Raw genomic sequence first — 12,843 nt, forward strand, 5'->3', positions numbered from 1 at the left:
GTCTGCAACTCTTATTTTACTCTGGGTATTTGACGTACACTTTATCACACTGTAATCTCGTCATGGTTAGCACTGAGTCACTAAGGATGTTGTGTGCTTGGCAGTTGACCAATGCGGTGTACACAGTGGAGAGAGACGTCCTGAATCAGCTCCATCTGCAGTTGATGGATATGAGGAGCTGTCAGGGCCATAAACAGTGCAACCCCAGGCCAAAAACCCCAGATGCAGGTACCACCTTTTTTCTTCTTCTTCTTAAAACACCATCTTTGTCAAAGTCATTTTAAATGTGCTAGACCATTTATCCTATGATTTCAAGACTTGAGCTTACATGATGGCTAAAATGAGGCAAAAAATCTGTTCTTTTCCAATCAATCCAGTTCGACCAGTCACATGGTTTGTCATTTTTAATGCATCAAGTCACACATTTCACTTCTATTGGTCTTAAATCAGGGTTATCTTTACAAAAAATGTCTGTGTACACACAAGAAAGAGAAATTCTATATGCTTGTGATCTACACATTTTCTTATATAAAATATTATAAAATATCCTGAGAATTTTGGACAAATATTCCCCCACCTTTTGCCATCTTCAGATCAGTGTTGATGCATTTTGACATGTACTTATGGTCCAGCATGTTTTCCTCATTATAATCTGTGTGTGGTGTGGTGGTGCATGCTGCATGAGAACAGCACTGAAACATACTGTAGAGGGTTTAGGGGTTCAACACACAAGTTCTTTCTGCTGTTCCTCATCCTCCTGTAATGACCCCGTCTTATTCCCTTACCAGGAGACGACCTTCCTAGTTTTACTTGTGTTTCTGTTCCCAGGGCAGGATGGCGATCTTGTGAAATGCAGTGTTTTCTATGTAAAGCATTGAGAAATGTGTTTATAAAAATCTGGTGCTGACCAACTCTCCGTGTGCTATCTTTTGTAGAGTTAAAAAGGCAAGACAATTGGGGAAGATTTGTAAAGGGCCCATATATCTTTCCCTTAAACATGAAGAGGATCTTTTTTTATAGGCTGCCATTTTAAACAGACTTTTTTCATATTTTTTCATACATTTTATTGGTATGTCTTAAAATCATGGTCACACACTACAGTAAACTGTTTTATAATGGAAAATATGCTAAACTCATTTTTCCATGATATGTGCACTTTAACAGTTACAGTGTTAGCCATGCTTACCAATCATTTGCTTAATTTGAAGCCTTTTTTGTGCTGTCATTAAGCTCTGTAAATGGCTTATTTAAATCTCTCTGTGAAGAATCTCTGTGAGAATCAATAGACCATTAGTGCACTGGGAGACACCCGCATACAGATACGTTGATGTCCTCCAGTCTAATAAGCTTGAAGTAAATTTAGTTAAATGATTCATTTTAGGTGCCGAGTGACTGAGCTAAAGTGGTGACCCTGAGAGTCAGAGACTGAGCTGGCAAGCCGGCTTTCAGTAGCAGTAGTAGTTTCCAAATAATTAACTGAATACAGTTAGGAATACTTCAGCTTTTTTTTATCTGATATCTCCATGTTGCATTTTTAGCCTATCGTCACTGTCCAATGGAAAACCAAAATGCTGACTTTACAGGAGAACGCTAAAACGGTTCTTAACTTGGAATGTGAAGTCAAGTGTTTATTAATAATAAAGTAATTTAGAACATTTCTATCAGTCTGTTCATCCAGAGTTTACAGCTTCAGAGTTAAAACCATGGAGAAATCTAAAAATGGACAAAAAATGTTGGCACACGATTTTCATTGGACAGCAACAATATGGTTGATTGCCACAGACCGTAATGAACCCATGTGTTTTCAATATGTAATCAGTGTTTTTCTGAACTCAGAAAAGAACCAAAAACCATTGACTCAATGTTCACTTATAACACCAGTGGGGCAGTTGTTGAACTCCCTCAGTCTAGGGCATTTAGCTGTAATGGATGCAAAAGGGAGTTTCCATATGAATACCAGAAAATCTTATGGAAAAATAAATATAATATAAGAGTAATTTTTGTTTAAATGTTGGATCAAACATGAGTCATTTTCCTTGAGTATTTTTCATCCTAACTGTATTATTAGGCCGTGAGTCATTCCAATTAGTCTCCTATTTCAAATGTTTATTTGCTTTGTTTAGCAGTGGCCCTTTGCCTTCTTTGAAAAGTCAGTAGACTGTACGATTTTCTAAGTGCATGAGAAGAAACCTAAATTATTGTCTGTGGGAAATCAATGCGACATTACAGTAAATAGAGATTTTGTTGACATTGTAAGCATTCCTTATGAACACATAAGAAATTGTACTGCGTGTATCTGTGTCTACTGATGTTGTCTTTGACCTGTTCCTCATTTGCTATATGACCGATTACTTCCCGATAACCACATCTGATCCGTTCTAGCGGACCTTCCTTCACCCTACCATTTACCTTCATCCATACTGATCTCAGGCGTCATCCTTCTCACTGTGTCCCATCTAACAGTGTTTCTCTCTAGGTGCTAAATGCCATGCATGAAGATCTACACCATGTATGTTTCTTTGTGTCTTTTTTTTTTTCCCCTCCATACACGATTGACACATTAACATTCAATTGCTCTTATTTTCCTGATCAGGGAGTAAAGATGGAGGAAGCTATGATCCACACAGGTATCCACCCTTTTTGATTTCGTCAGTGGCTTTCCCCCTCAACCCCCCTTTAACTGCATGGGCCAGCTCATTTCCACTAATGTACTAGAACGCATCAAGCTAAACGTGTTTGTGCATGCTGGGTTGCGCTAATATTAATTCAAGCACTTCATTCCAGTAGTTCATTTTCCTGAGTAATTAAATTACACAAATCAGCAAGCTGATGTCATTACAGTCTTGTAAATCTGCTCATTTGCTGTTTAGACTCACACTGTGAGTAGTCCATATCCATTTAATGTTCTTGTCTAGTTATTCGTGCGTAAGATTTGCACTGCCTAAAAAGGGGAGTGCATGGCGCTCAGTCAAGTAGTGAGTGCACATATTTTATCTGCTGAATAAGAAAACACAGGTCTCAAATGTTTTTGGCCATGGTATGAATCCATGAATCACACTTTTAACCAAACGATGTCTGCAAACTAAATTAAACAATATTGACCATTTTTTACTCAATATCTCCAGTATTCTGGGCAACAAGAAGTTATTAAATCAGTTTAATGACAGGCCTTTTTTTTTTAATCCATGGAATTTTGTATATTAACTTTTCTTTTTTTTCTGCTGTCATTTTAAACTTGTCCACAGCACAGCTTCATCATTCTGGACATATTCTCTTTTCCTGATTCTCAATTTCCTACTGATTATTTAAAACTTGTGAAGGGGCATATAACTCATTATAAGCATTTTATACTTTAATCCTCAACCAAAAAGGATTTATTTTATTGATTTTATTCCAAACCTTTGAATGGTTGTGTAGTTCATACTGATCCAATGTGCCAAATGAAAAATCTAAGCATATGGTGTGCAAACGTTATAAAATGTCATGGGATAGAGTAGTGCTGAACACATCATAGACCATAATTCCAATAAATTGCTTGGGTTCCTAAATAAAGTCCAAAATTTCCTTTAAATCAAGATTTATTGTGCTTTATAATGCAATACTATAGCTCCTCTGCTTCATAGCTTTTTTTTTTTTTTTTGCTTTCTTTTTTTTCCCCTCCCCTCTATCTTTTCTTGCCACTTCCTTCCTGACTGACCCTGTTTTTGGCTCACCTGCTTACCAGGCAACAGCAGCATCCAAAGTGGTCAAAGTTGAGGAGACTTTCATCCCTGTGAGTCTTTAAGACCATGTAAATCTATCTCCATGATGTCCACACACATCCTAAATCTACATGTGGTAGAGCTTGAGTGTGTGCCACAGATACGGAGTTGAATGCAGAGATTAAAGGCGTTGTTATGCTGCCAGTGTCTTTGTGAAATACTGCCCGATATGCTTCTGGGAATGCTCATTTCACTAAGGCTTTTTCAACTTTCCTCTTAACGCTGCACTGATTTGCAGGGTTTTTTTTTCGTCCCTCTCCCACATGCTCCTCATCCCCCCTCTTTTATTTCTTTATTCCAGGTTGCCTGGGCCTTTTCTTTAAACCCCACAAATACATTGTTTGACCTTTTACCTTTTTTATTCTTATTTTTCCTTGACAATCTTCACTGCGTAGGAAGCTATGCTCAGTCTGCTTGTGATGTGATGGGCCAAGAACATCTGAGCATTTGTTGTTTCAGTGTCCCTTCACAGTGCTTTTTGCTTCAGAACCCCAGAATTTTTTTTTCTCCTTACTGGTCCCAAACCAAGAGCTTCAGTGATGTGGTGGCGCACTAATTAATAACAATCTCATGGCCTTTACACTGTAACTGGCCAGTGCCATGCATGACTGCACGATTGTTAGGTGTGATTCATCTAAACCCAGCTGCTTCTTCATTGTATTGTGCGTCTCCAAAGCTTTCTAACTGTGCCCTCTCTCTCTAGTGCACAGCCAGCATGGGATGGGAGAAAAGGTTAAGCTGCCCAACTTCACGGAGCAGGAGGACGTGGACTGGCAGGGACTGGTGCGACTTTACAGTGTGAATGAGAGCCTGTTTGAGCACAGGCATGACTACAGTCCCAGCCTGGAGGACTGGACCAACTTTGGGAAGGATGTAGATAGGATGTTTGCACTGCTGAGCAATTTAAAGCAACTCAACTGGACCGATAAGCTTGACTCTCTGGACGAGCTGGGCTCCGGGGCAGAGGGTCCAGAGGAGGCTAGTGGAGATGGGGCCTTAAACCAGAATGCTTGGACCCCTGTAATTACCCCAGGACCTCAGATGATGGCCCCTACTGCCCCAAAGGCCAGTGGAGCTAGGACTGTAAACCGTAGTGACCGGACCTCTGTACTTACCACAGGCCCTCAGATAATGAGCTCTTATGCCCCTAAGGTGACCCTCAAATCCGCCAATGAACTTCCAGAGGGAGTCCCGACTGAACCCACACCTAATAGGATTTTCTCTAGGGGTGATACATGGGCTCAGCAGCTGGAAAATGAACTGGATGGAGACGGAATGACCTTCAGTGGCAACGGCCTGACCGAATTGGAGACCCATCACCACGATTTCCTTCTGTCCAGCTCCAGTGGCCTTCAAAGGTCTGAGTTGGATCCCAGTCAGGCCACTGACCACCACAAAGACAAAACAGAACAGGAGGAGGACATGTTTGAGGCCCAAGGCCTTCTTCCCGTTTCCACAAAGCCAGAAAAGCTCCCAGAGCAGGCCAAGGCGCCAGCTGAACCTTCGCCCCATTCCCTTCATGTTCACATGTCCCAGGGCCCTCAAGACCCTCATCTGGATCATCAAGACCCTCCGTTCTCAGAGGGCAGTGGCCTGGGCTCCCTATCTTTCAACAAATCCCTCTGAGAAAGGCCTGCAGGCAATGCACTGTGAAAGCCAGTCACCCAGAGACATTAAAAGCCTTTCAGCTGGGGAGAATCATATTGAATCCTAATGTTATTATGTTTTATTTTTTTACAGGTGCTTACATTTATTAGAAATCAGTGTTATATGTTTTGTAAGATATACGTATAAAAATCTATATATATATATTTAGAGATCAAGAGCCTTAATGCAGCTCAGATGTTGCGATTTGTTTTTAAATTTAAACGCGAGAATGCCAACAAAAGTATGTTTTTAATGTATTTTTTAAAGAAAAGCAAGTTTTATCTGGCTTAAACCTGGTTAAAGAAGTCAACCATGGAAGCAGAAGTGTCACATCGCTAAAAGTTGTTCTACATTATTTTTGTGTTTTGTTTTTTCACCAGTTTAAACCCTCAAGGCCTACTGTTTTTTCTACATTGCACACAATTACACACCCAAATGACTTATTGCTTACATTAATGTGCATTTGGTTAGTAAGTGTTCTCTTTTTTGCTGTTTAGCTGTAGAGTACTGTTCATTATGTTTATGCCTTGGTTGGTTGCGGTACATCACTGCTTGAGCACAGTTCTACAGTCACATGGGTCACAGGTTGTGTGGTTCAACTGTTTGGTAGGGATGGTTTTGGTTCCTTTGGTTCAAGCAACATGGCAACATTTCAGTTTGAGTAGACACACAGGAGGACACATTCACCTTCATAGACTCACTAGTTCTGTGAACCATAAATATCAAAAACCGTGTGTTCTTTGGCTTTAGTTTAGTTCATCAAGTCTGCATTTTCCTTTTGTCCCCCAACCCCCCCTTGTCTGAATTCATTGCTGAAGTAAAGGTTGTTCGGCTCTGGATTGGTCATCCCAAACTACAGAAATTAGTTTTATTTTTTGGTTGTTTTTTTTTCTCTCATTTGTTTTTATTCATGGGAGGTGTTCAAACAATTCTGGCTTCTGGAAAGCCAAGAGGCTGTTACAGAATAAACATTTGTCAAACATTGCTGTCCTTTTCTGAGGCCTTTTTATAATGAAGTCCATTAGAATTGCAGCTGAACACTGATTATACATTGTTGCCATGTTCTAACTATTAATAGGATAATGCCTGCACCTTTACTGAAGGTTGAGCAATCTGCAAAACCTTTAACTCATTTTCTTAGGTTAGAATGGACAAAATACATCATTAATATCAAACATTTGATAGATATGTGGTGTTCTGATGAGCCACTGTTCAATCAGCTACTTGATTAAATAACAAAAAAAAAAAAAAAAAAACACTAAAACAAGGCGTACAGCGTGTTTACTGTTCTAGAGGTACTAACATCATCTGTATATAGAAGTGTCAGATTTGTCGTGCTTGGTTGTTCCAGGCTACTTTTTAAAAAATAAAGTTTATACCTATACTTTATACCTATACCAGTAAAAACAAAACATTTTAAGTTGTTAGGAGACCTACAAGACCACTGCTAATCTCCCTCGATCAGGGGCTCCACGCAAGATCTCAGCCCGTGGAGTCAAAATGATCACAAGAACGGTGAGCAAAAATCCCAGAACCACACGGGGGGACCTAGTGAATGACTTGCAGAAAGCTGGGACCAACGTTACAAAGGCTACCGTCAGTAACACACTACGCCACCAGGGACTCAGATCTTGCAGTGCCAGACGTGTTCCCCTGCTTAAGCCAGTACATATCCGGGCGTGTCTGAAGTTTGCTAGAGAGCATTTGGATGTTCCGGAAGAGTATTGGGAGAATGTCTTATGGTCAGATGAAACCAAAGTAGAGCTGTTTGGTACAAACACAACTCGTTGTGTTTGGAGGAGAGTGAATGCTGAGTTGCATCCAAAGAACACCATACCAACTGTGAAGCATGGGGGTGGCAACATCATGCTTTGGGGCTGTTTCTCTGCAAAGGGACTAGGACGACTGGTCCGTGTACATGAAAGAATGAATGGGGCCATGTATTGTGAGATTTTGAGTGCAAACCTCCTTCCATCAGCAAAGGCATTGAAGAGGAAACGTGGCTGGGTCTTTCAGCATGACAATGATCCCAAGCACACTGCCAGGGCAACAAAGGAGTGGCTTCGTAAGAAGCATTTCAAGGTCCTGGAGTGGCCTAGCCAATCTCCAGATCTCAACCCCATAGAAAACCTTTGGAGGGAGTTGAAAGTCTGTGTGGCCCGCCGACAGCCCCAAAACATCACTGCTCTAGAGGAGATCTGCATGGAGGAATGGGTCAACATACCAGCAACGGTGTGTGCCAACCTTGTGAAGACTTACAGAAAACGTTTGACCTCTGTCATTGCCAACAAAGGATATATAACAAAGTATTGAGATGAACTTTTGTTATTGACCAAATACTTATTTTCCACCATTATTTGCAAGTAAATTCTTTAAAAGTCAGACAATGATTTTGTTTTTTCTCATTTTGTCTCTCATAGTTGAGGTCTACCTATGATGTCAATTACAGGCCTCTCTCATCTTTTTAAATGGGAGAACTTGCACAATTGGTGACTGACAATACTTTTTTTCCCCCACTGTACTTTACTAGCCAATAATATCTACTTAACCAAATTCAGTTCAAAATTGGGGTCAAACGTCTTTAGGATTGTTAGCCAGACCCTCTTATCCAACATCAGTGTCTGACCTCACAAATGCTCTTCTGGATGAATGGGCAAAATGTCACACAGACACACTCCCAAATCTTGTAGAGAGCCTTCCAAGAAGAGTGGAAACTGTTAGAGCTGCATAGGGGGGGCAAACCTACTGACTATGGATATAGAATAGTCATTAATAAACCATGTATCCTAAAAACGCTGCAGGTTGAAAACTGCTGTTAATCAAAAGCAAAGGCTCATGATCTGCATGGATCTGGAGGAAAAATGAAACCGAGAGAGTGTGTGGGTGTAAGAGAGAGATATGCTTTTTTTTTATGGCACTGTATGACATACTAACCGGTTACTGTGATTATATCACCCACCCCTATTTTAACAATGATAAGCCAGCTCTAATCGAGATCTGCAGTGAGAGAGATTTTAGACTAGACTGAATCTACGGTCTTTTGGCTGAGCTGATTTCTGTGGCTCAGGAATCTGTTAATCAGGCAGGTTAAAGCCTCTTTCCACACTTCACTAGAAACTTGCCTGCAGTGTGACACTTTGGCCGAAGATCAGATTGGCCCAAGTTGTAGACCGCTACATTAGCCAATAACTGAGGTTGGTTTGGGTGGGATGCTAATTAGTGGGATGTTAACCATCTTTACTTATTAGCTGTACTAGCCTGTAGCTCCAGGGTAGAACTAAAGATACGCCAGACACCAAACCTATGTTGGTCGACCAACTGACTACATTTGGTGTGCATTCTCCTAACTAACTCTATCAGAGCCAGGCTGGACTTTCTGCATAGTGTTTTTTACAGTGGCTGTCCGGCATAAAAGCTGCATATAAATAAGTGCAGATTTGCATGCAAGCACAAACTGCGTACGAAGTGCACACCAAACTGTGGTACAATCTGAAAATGGGCCTAGATTTTAAGGCACCTGATGAATCTGCTTCCGAGGTTTGGAGACAACCATCCACTCACAACGTCCTCCTTAACATGCTATTTGCATGTAAGGCACCCCATTCCCTACAAATATGCCAAAGTTGCATTAAAATAAAGAGCTTCAATAGCTTTACAGCTTTGAAATCACAGCAAATTAAAATATAATAATGATAAATGTGTTGATTGATTATTGAGTTGTATGCAGAAGTTACTGAATTTGCTCCTGTGTGTTGTAAATGTACCTGTTGGTGTTTATAATAGAGAGCTGACCAAACTATGAAGATATAACAATGTATTTGTACTTGCAAACATCATAAATCATCATTTATTAATAAATAATAATAATAATTTGCTACATTATTTATTATTTACAAATACAATATATTTGTTTTTGTGGTAAATCCCAGAGTTATTTAAGTTGGGGAGCGCCTCACCTAATAGGGTTTTCTCTAGGGGTGATGCATGGGCTCAGCAGCTGGAAATCAGAGACCCATCACCACGATTTCCTACTGTCCAGCTCCAGTGACCTTCAAAGGTCTGAGCCGGATCAAACACAGCGGATTGTGTTTAAGCACTGCTGTGTAAATAGGTTTGTCATGTATTTACAGTTGAAGGTATATGATGTACACCGATCAGTCATTACTTTAGCACCTCCTGCCACAACAGATCTGACCGTTCAAGACTCCACAGGACCTCTGAAGGCGTCCTGTGGCATCTGACACCAAGACGTTGGCAGCGGATCCTTCTGTAAGTTCTGTAAGTTGTGAGGTGGGGCTCCTAGATCGTGTCAATGGTCCTTTCTTGGACCACTTTGGGTAGGTACTGACCACAGCATACCTGAAAACCTGCCTGATGTTTTGGTGATGTTCTGACCCACTCATCTAGACAACACAATTCGGGCCCTTGCCTCAGGTTCTTATGCTTGACCGTGTATCCTGCTTGTATCACCTTCAAGAACTGACTGTTCACTTGCTGCCTCAAATATCCACCTCTTGACAGATGCCGTTTTTCACTTCACCTGCCAATCAGGTACTAATGTTTTGGCTGCTTAGTGTTTTTGAGACATTTGAACTGGCTTGTTACTAATACTGATAAATTACACAAGACTCATCACAATTCAATACACAACACATTTTAAGTTGTTATACTGTACCAGTGACTGATGTGACGTCATCATGTCATCTCTGGAACTTTTTTTTATATTATTATATATTTTTTGTGGGTTTGAATGAGCAGTACCTTTTCTCAAAAGTCACGTACGTTTCATTTTCAGTTGATTTAATGGCTTGTAATTCACTCTTTTATGCCACAAGGTGTCGCTATTGTTTCAGAAAATCTAAAAACAAACAGGCTAAACTTTGTGTATTATTTTAGACAGCAGGACAGCATTTACTTTATACCTCTGATATTTCAGCCTACTTACACTGCTAAAAGAACAAAGTATCTCAGAGTGTATGAGATGTGTAGAAACGTACTGAGAAGGGTTCTCAGTGGTGGTGAGTGGAACGAGACATCAGTATTAAAACATCTATAAGCTCCCTGAGAGGCTGTTATTCACCTCATGCAGTTTCACACAGAGCTCCTATATAGTACTGCAGAAGAGTTCTTTAAAGAAGAAATAAACTTAAATAGTGTAACCTTTTTTGTTTGTTTGTTTGTTTGTTTTTAAAGGTGGCTCAGGGGTTAGAGCTCCAGGCTATTGAAGACAGGGTTGTGGGTTCAATTCCCAGGCTCGTAAAGCTGCCACTGTTGGGCCCTTGAGCAAGGCCCTTCACCCTCTCTGCTCCCCGGGCACCGCAGCAATGGCTGCCCACCGCTCCTGGCGCTCACTGTCCACTGTGTGTGTGTTTCACTGCACGGATGGGATAAAAGCAGGAGTCAAAATTGCTGAAGAAGCCCTTTTAAGAGTGCACACTTACATTGGAGAAATATATGCTAAACATACCCCAATGAAACCCCATTTTTGTAGATGTATCACTAGTTGACCTTCATCATCACAAACAAAACACACATGTAGGTTCACACAGAACCCCACTTCAAATAACGGTTTCCATCTCAACCACTGAACTGAATGGAATATTTTTTATTCGATCTGATTGATGGACTCCCCCCTTCCAGATAAACTGGACAATACAATTTATCCAGAGCTATACTGACTACAAATAACATCCATCTATAAGGTTCTCCTAGTCTTCGGTAAAGCTGTCAGCACTTCTCCTGACTGACAGCTCTGCTGCAAAGGCCAAAGGCAAACACACACACACGCAGACAACCTTCAAAGCCCACCTATCTTGCTCCATTCACCAGAGAAAAGAATTCTCTTTCAAATAATGATGCACTTCCCCCACACCTTTTCAGAGGCAACCACCCCGCAAACAATCACTTACGTCCTGTTCTCCCCTCCGTATCTGGTATTGATTTGGACCTCTCTGGCTTGAACTGAAATAAGAGGTGATTGATCTTTCAGGGGTGGGTAATCAGAAGGAGCATGATTTTTTCTGCTGGACATAGCTGTGATTGTTCACCCTGCACACCAGTCTGTAGCTGGGCAGCCTGTGAAGAATGTAGAGACTGAGAGAGATACAGGACAGGAATAGCCAGGAGGAGAATGCCTGCAGATTGAATGTGACATGATAATCTACGGTACATAAGAAAAGAGATCCACAAAAAATATCCAAGCCTCATGCCAGTAAAAGTGTGAATGGATTCCCAAGCAGGTCTCTGGGTTATGGAATGTAGCTGCTGAGACAATAACGTGCTCATATAATCCAAAGCTAACCAGCTCGTGATGTGCATCTCCATCTCCAACCATGCTGAAGTGGGGTTTATTGTCATTTCAACTACATACAGAGTACACAGTGAAATGAAACACCGTTCCTCCAGGTCCATGGTGCAACATAGACAGTGCATACAAAACACAAGTGCAACACGAACAAGTGCGGACAGACAACACAACACAGTACAGACAGAGAATAATGAATAATTGGGGGTAGTGTGCAAATTCTGCAGTGTGCAATAAATATTGAGTCCAGTGAGGTAGTAAAGTTATTAGTGCAAAATGCTTCCCATATTGTCTGGGGTAAATGGTTGGTGAATGAGAGAGAGAGAGAGAGAGAGAGAGAGAGAGAGAGAGAGAGAGAGAGAGTGTGTGTGCATGAAACAGAAAAACCATCAGTTCAGTTTCTGTAGTTGAGAAGTCTGATGGCTTGGGGGAAGAAGCTATTGCAGAGTCTGGTCATGTTGGACCGGATGCTGCTGTACCTTCTTCCTGATGGCAGGAGGGAGAACAAATGATTATGTATTAGTAATAATTATAATAATAATCGTTCCAACTCAGATTGATCAGGAATCATGGGCTTACACCACTTCAGATGTTTAGGTCCATCAAACCCATCAAATTAGCAAATTAGCCATTCAGCAGATCAGCACTGATTGTGTGTAGCATAGAGGTCCATGCATCTGGGTTAGGCATCTTTGGAGCATTCGTGTGAATTATATTTAGCATATTTACAACGTCACCTTAGATTTTAAACGTATATATTTTCTCAAATCTCTAAAAATGCAGCTTTACCTTTAAAGAAACTTTTAATGGAAGTCTGTGTAAAAAGAGTGTGCAAGTCATTTTGGTCCAATTTTAACATTAAATAGTAACAAAACAAAACAAACAAACAAACAAACAAACAAACAGAAAAGTAATAAATGGACAGAAATGGACAGAAACAGACAGAAATGGACAGAAATGGACATACATTTCATTCAGTTCATTCCCCCCCAGTTTGTGGCCAGGCCAGGCTACACAAAGCCAGCATTGAGCGTTAAGCGCACTGAGCGAAAACCTACAAATCCCAGAATGCAGCGGGGCGCTGACTTCTCTCCGTCAGCCCCCTCCATCAAATCCGCAATCTCATTCAGT

General features: G+C 40.9%; 1 protein-coding gene across 3 annotated transcripts in view; it reads left to right on the forward strand.

The window, feature by feature from the left end:
• The window catches only part of sulf1 (sulfatase 1), a 30,710-nt gene extending 24,320 nt beyond the window's left edge, over positions 1-6,390 (forward strand). For 2 of the 3 annotated variants that reach the window (XM_072688848.1, XM_072688849.1), the window contains 2 exons: positions 105-228; positions 4,465-6,390. In XM_072688848.1, coding sequence (XP_072544949.1) covers positions 105-228; positions 4,465-5,387 — 1,047 coding nt within the window. In that variant the 3' untranslated portion in view covers positions 5,388-6,390. Of the gene's footprint in view, positions 1-104; positions 229-2,593; positions 2,628-4,464 lie in introns of all 3 variants that reach the window. The other variant, XM_072688850.1, reaches the window with a different exon arrangement.
• Positions 6,391-12,843: the final 6,453 nt, after the last annotated feature.

The sequence above is a fragment of the Salminus brasiliensis genome, chromosome 1, assembly GCF_030463535.1.
Source record: "Salminus brasiliensis chromosome 1, fSalBra1.hap2, whole genome shotgun sequence".
NCBI lineage: Eukaryota > Metazoa > Chordata > Actinopteri > Characiformes > Bryconidae > Salminus > Salminus brasiliensis.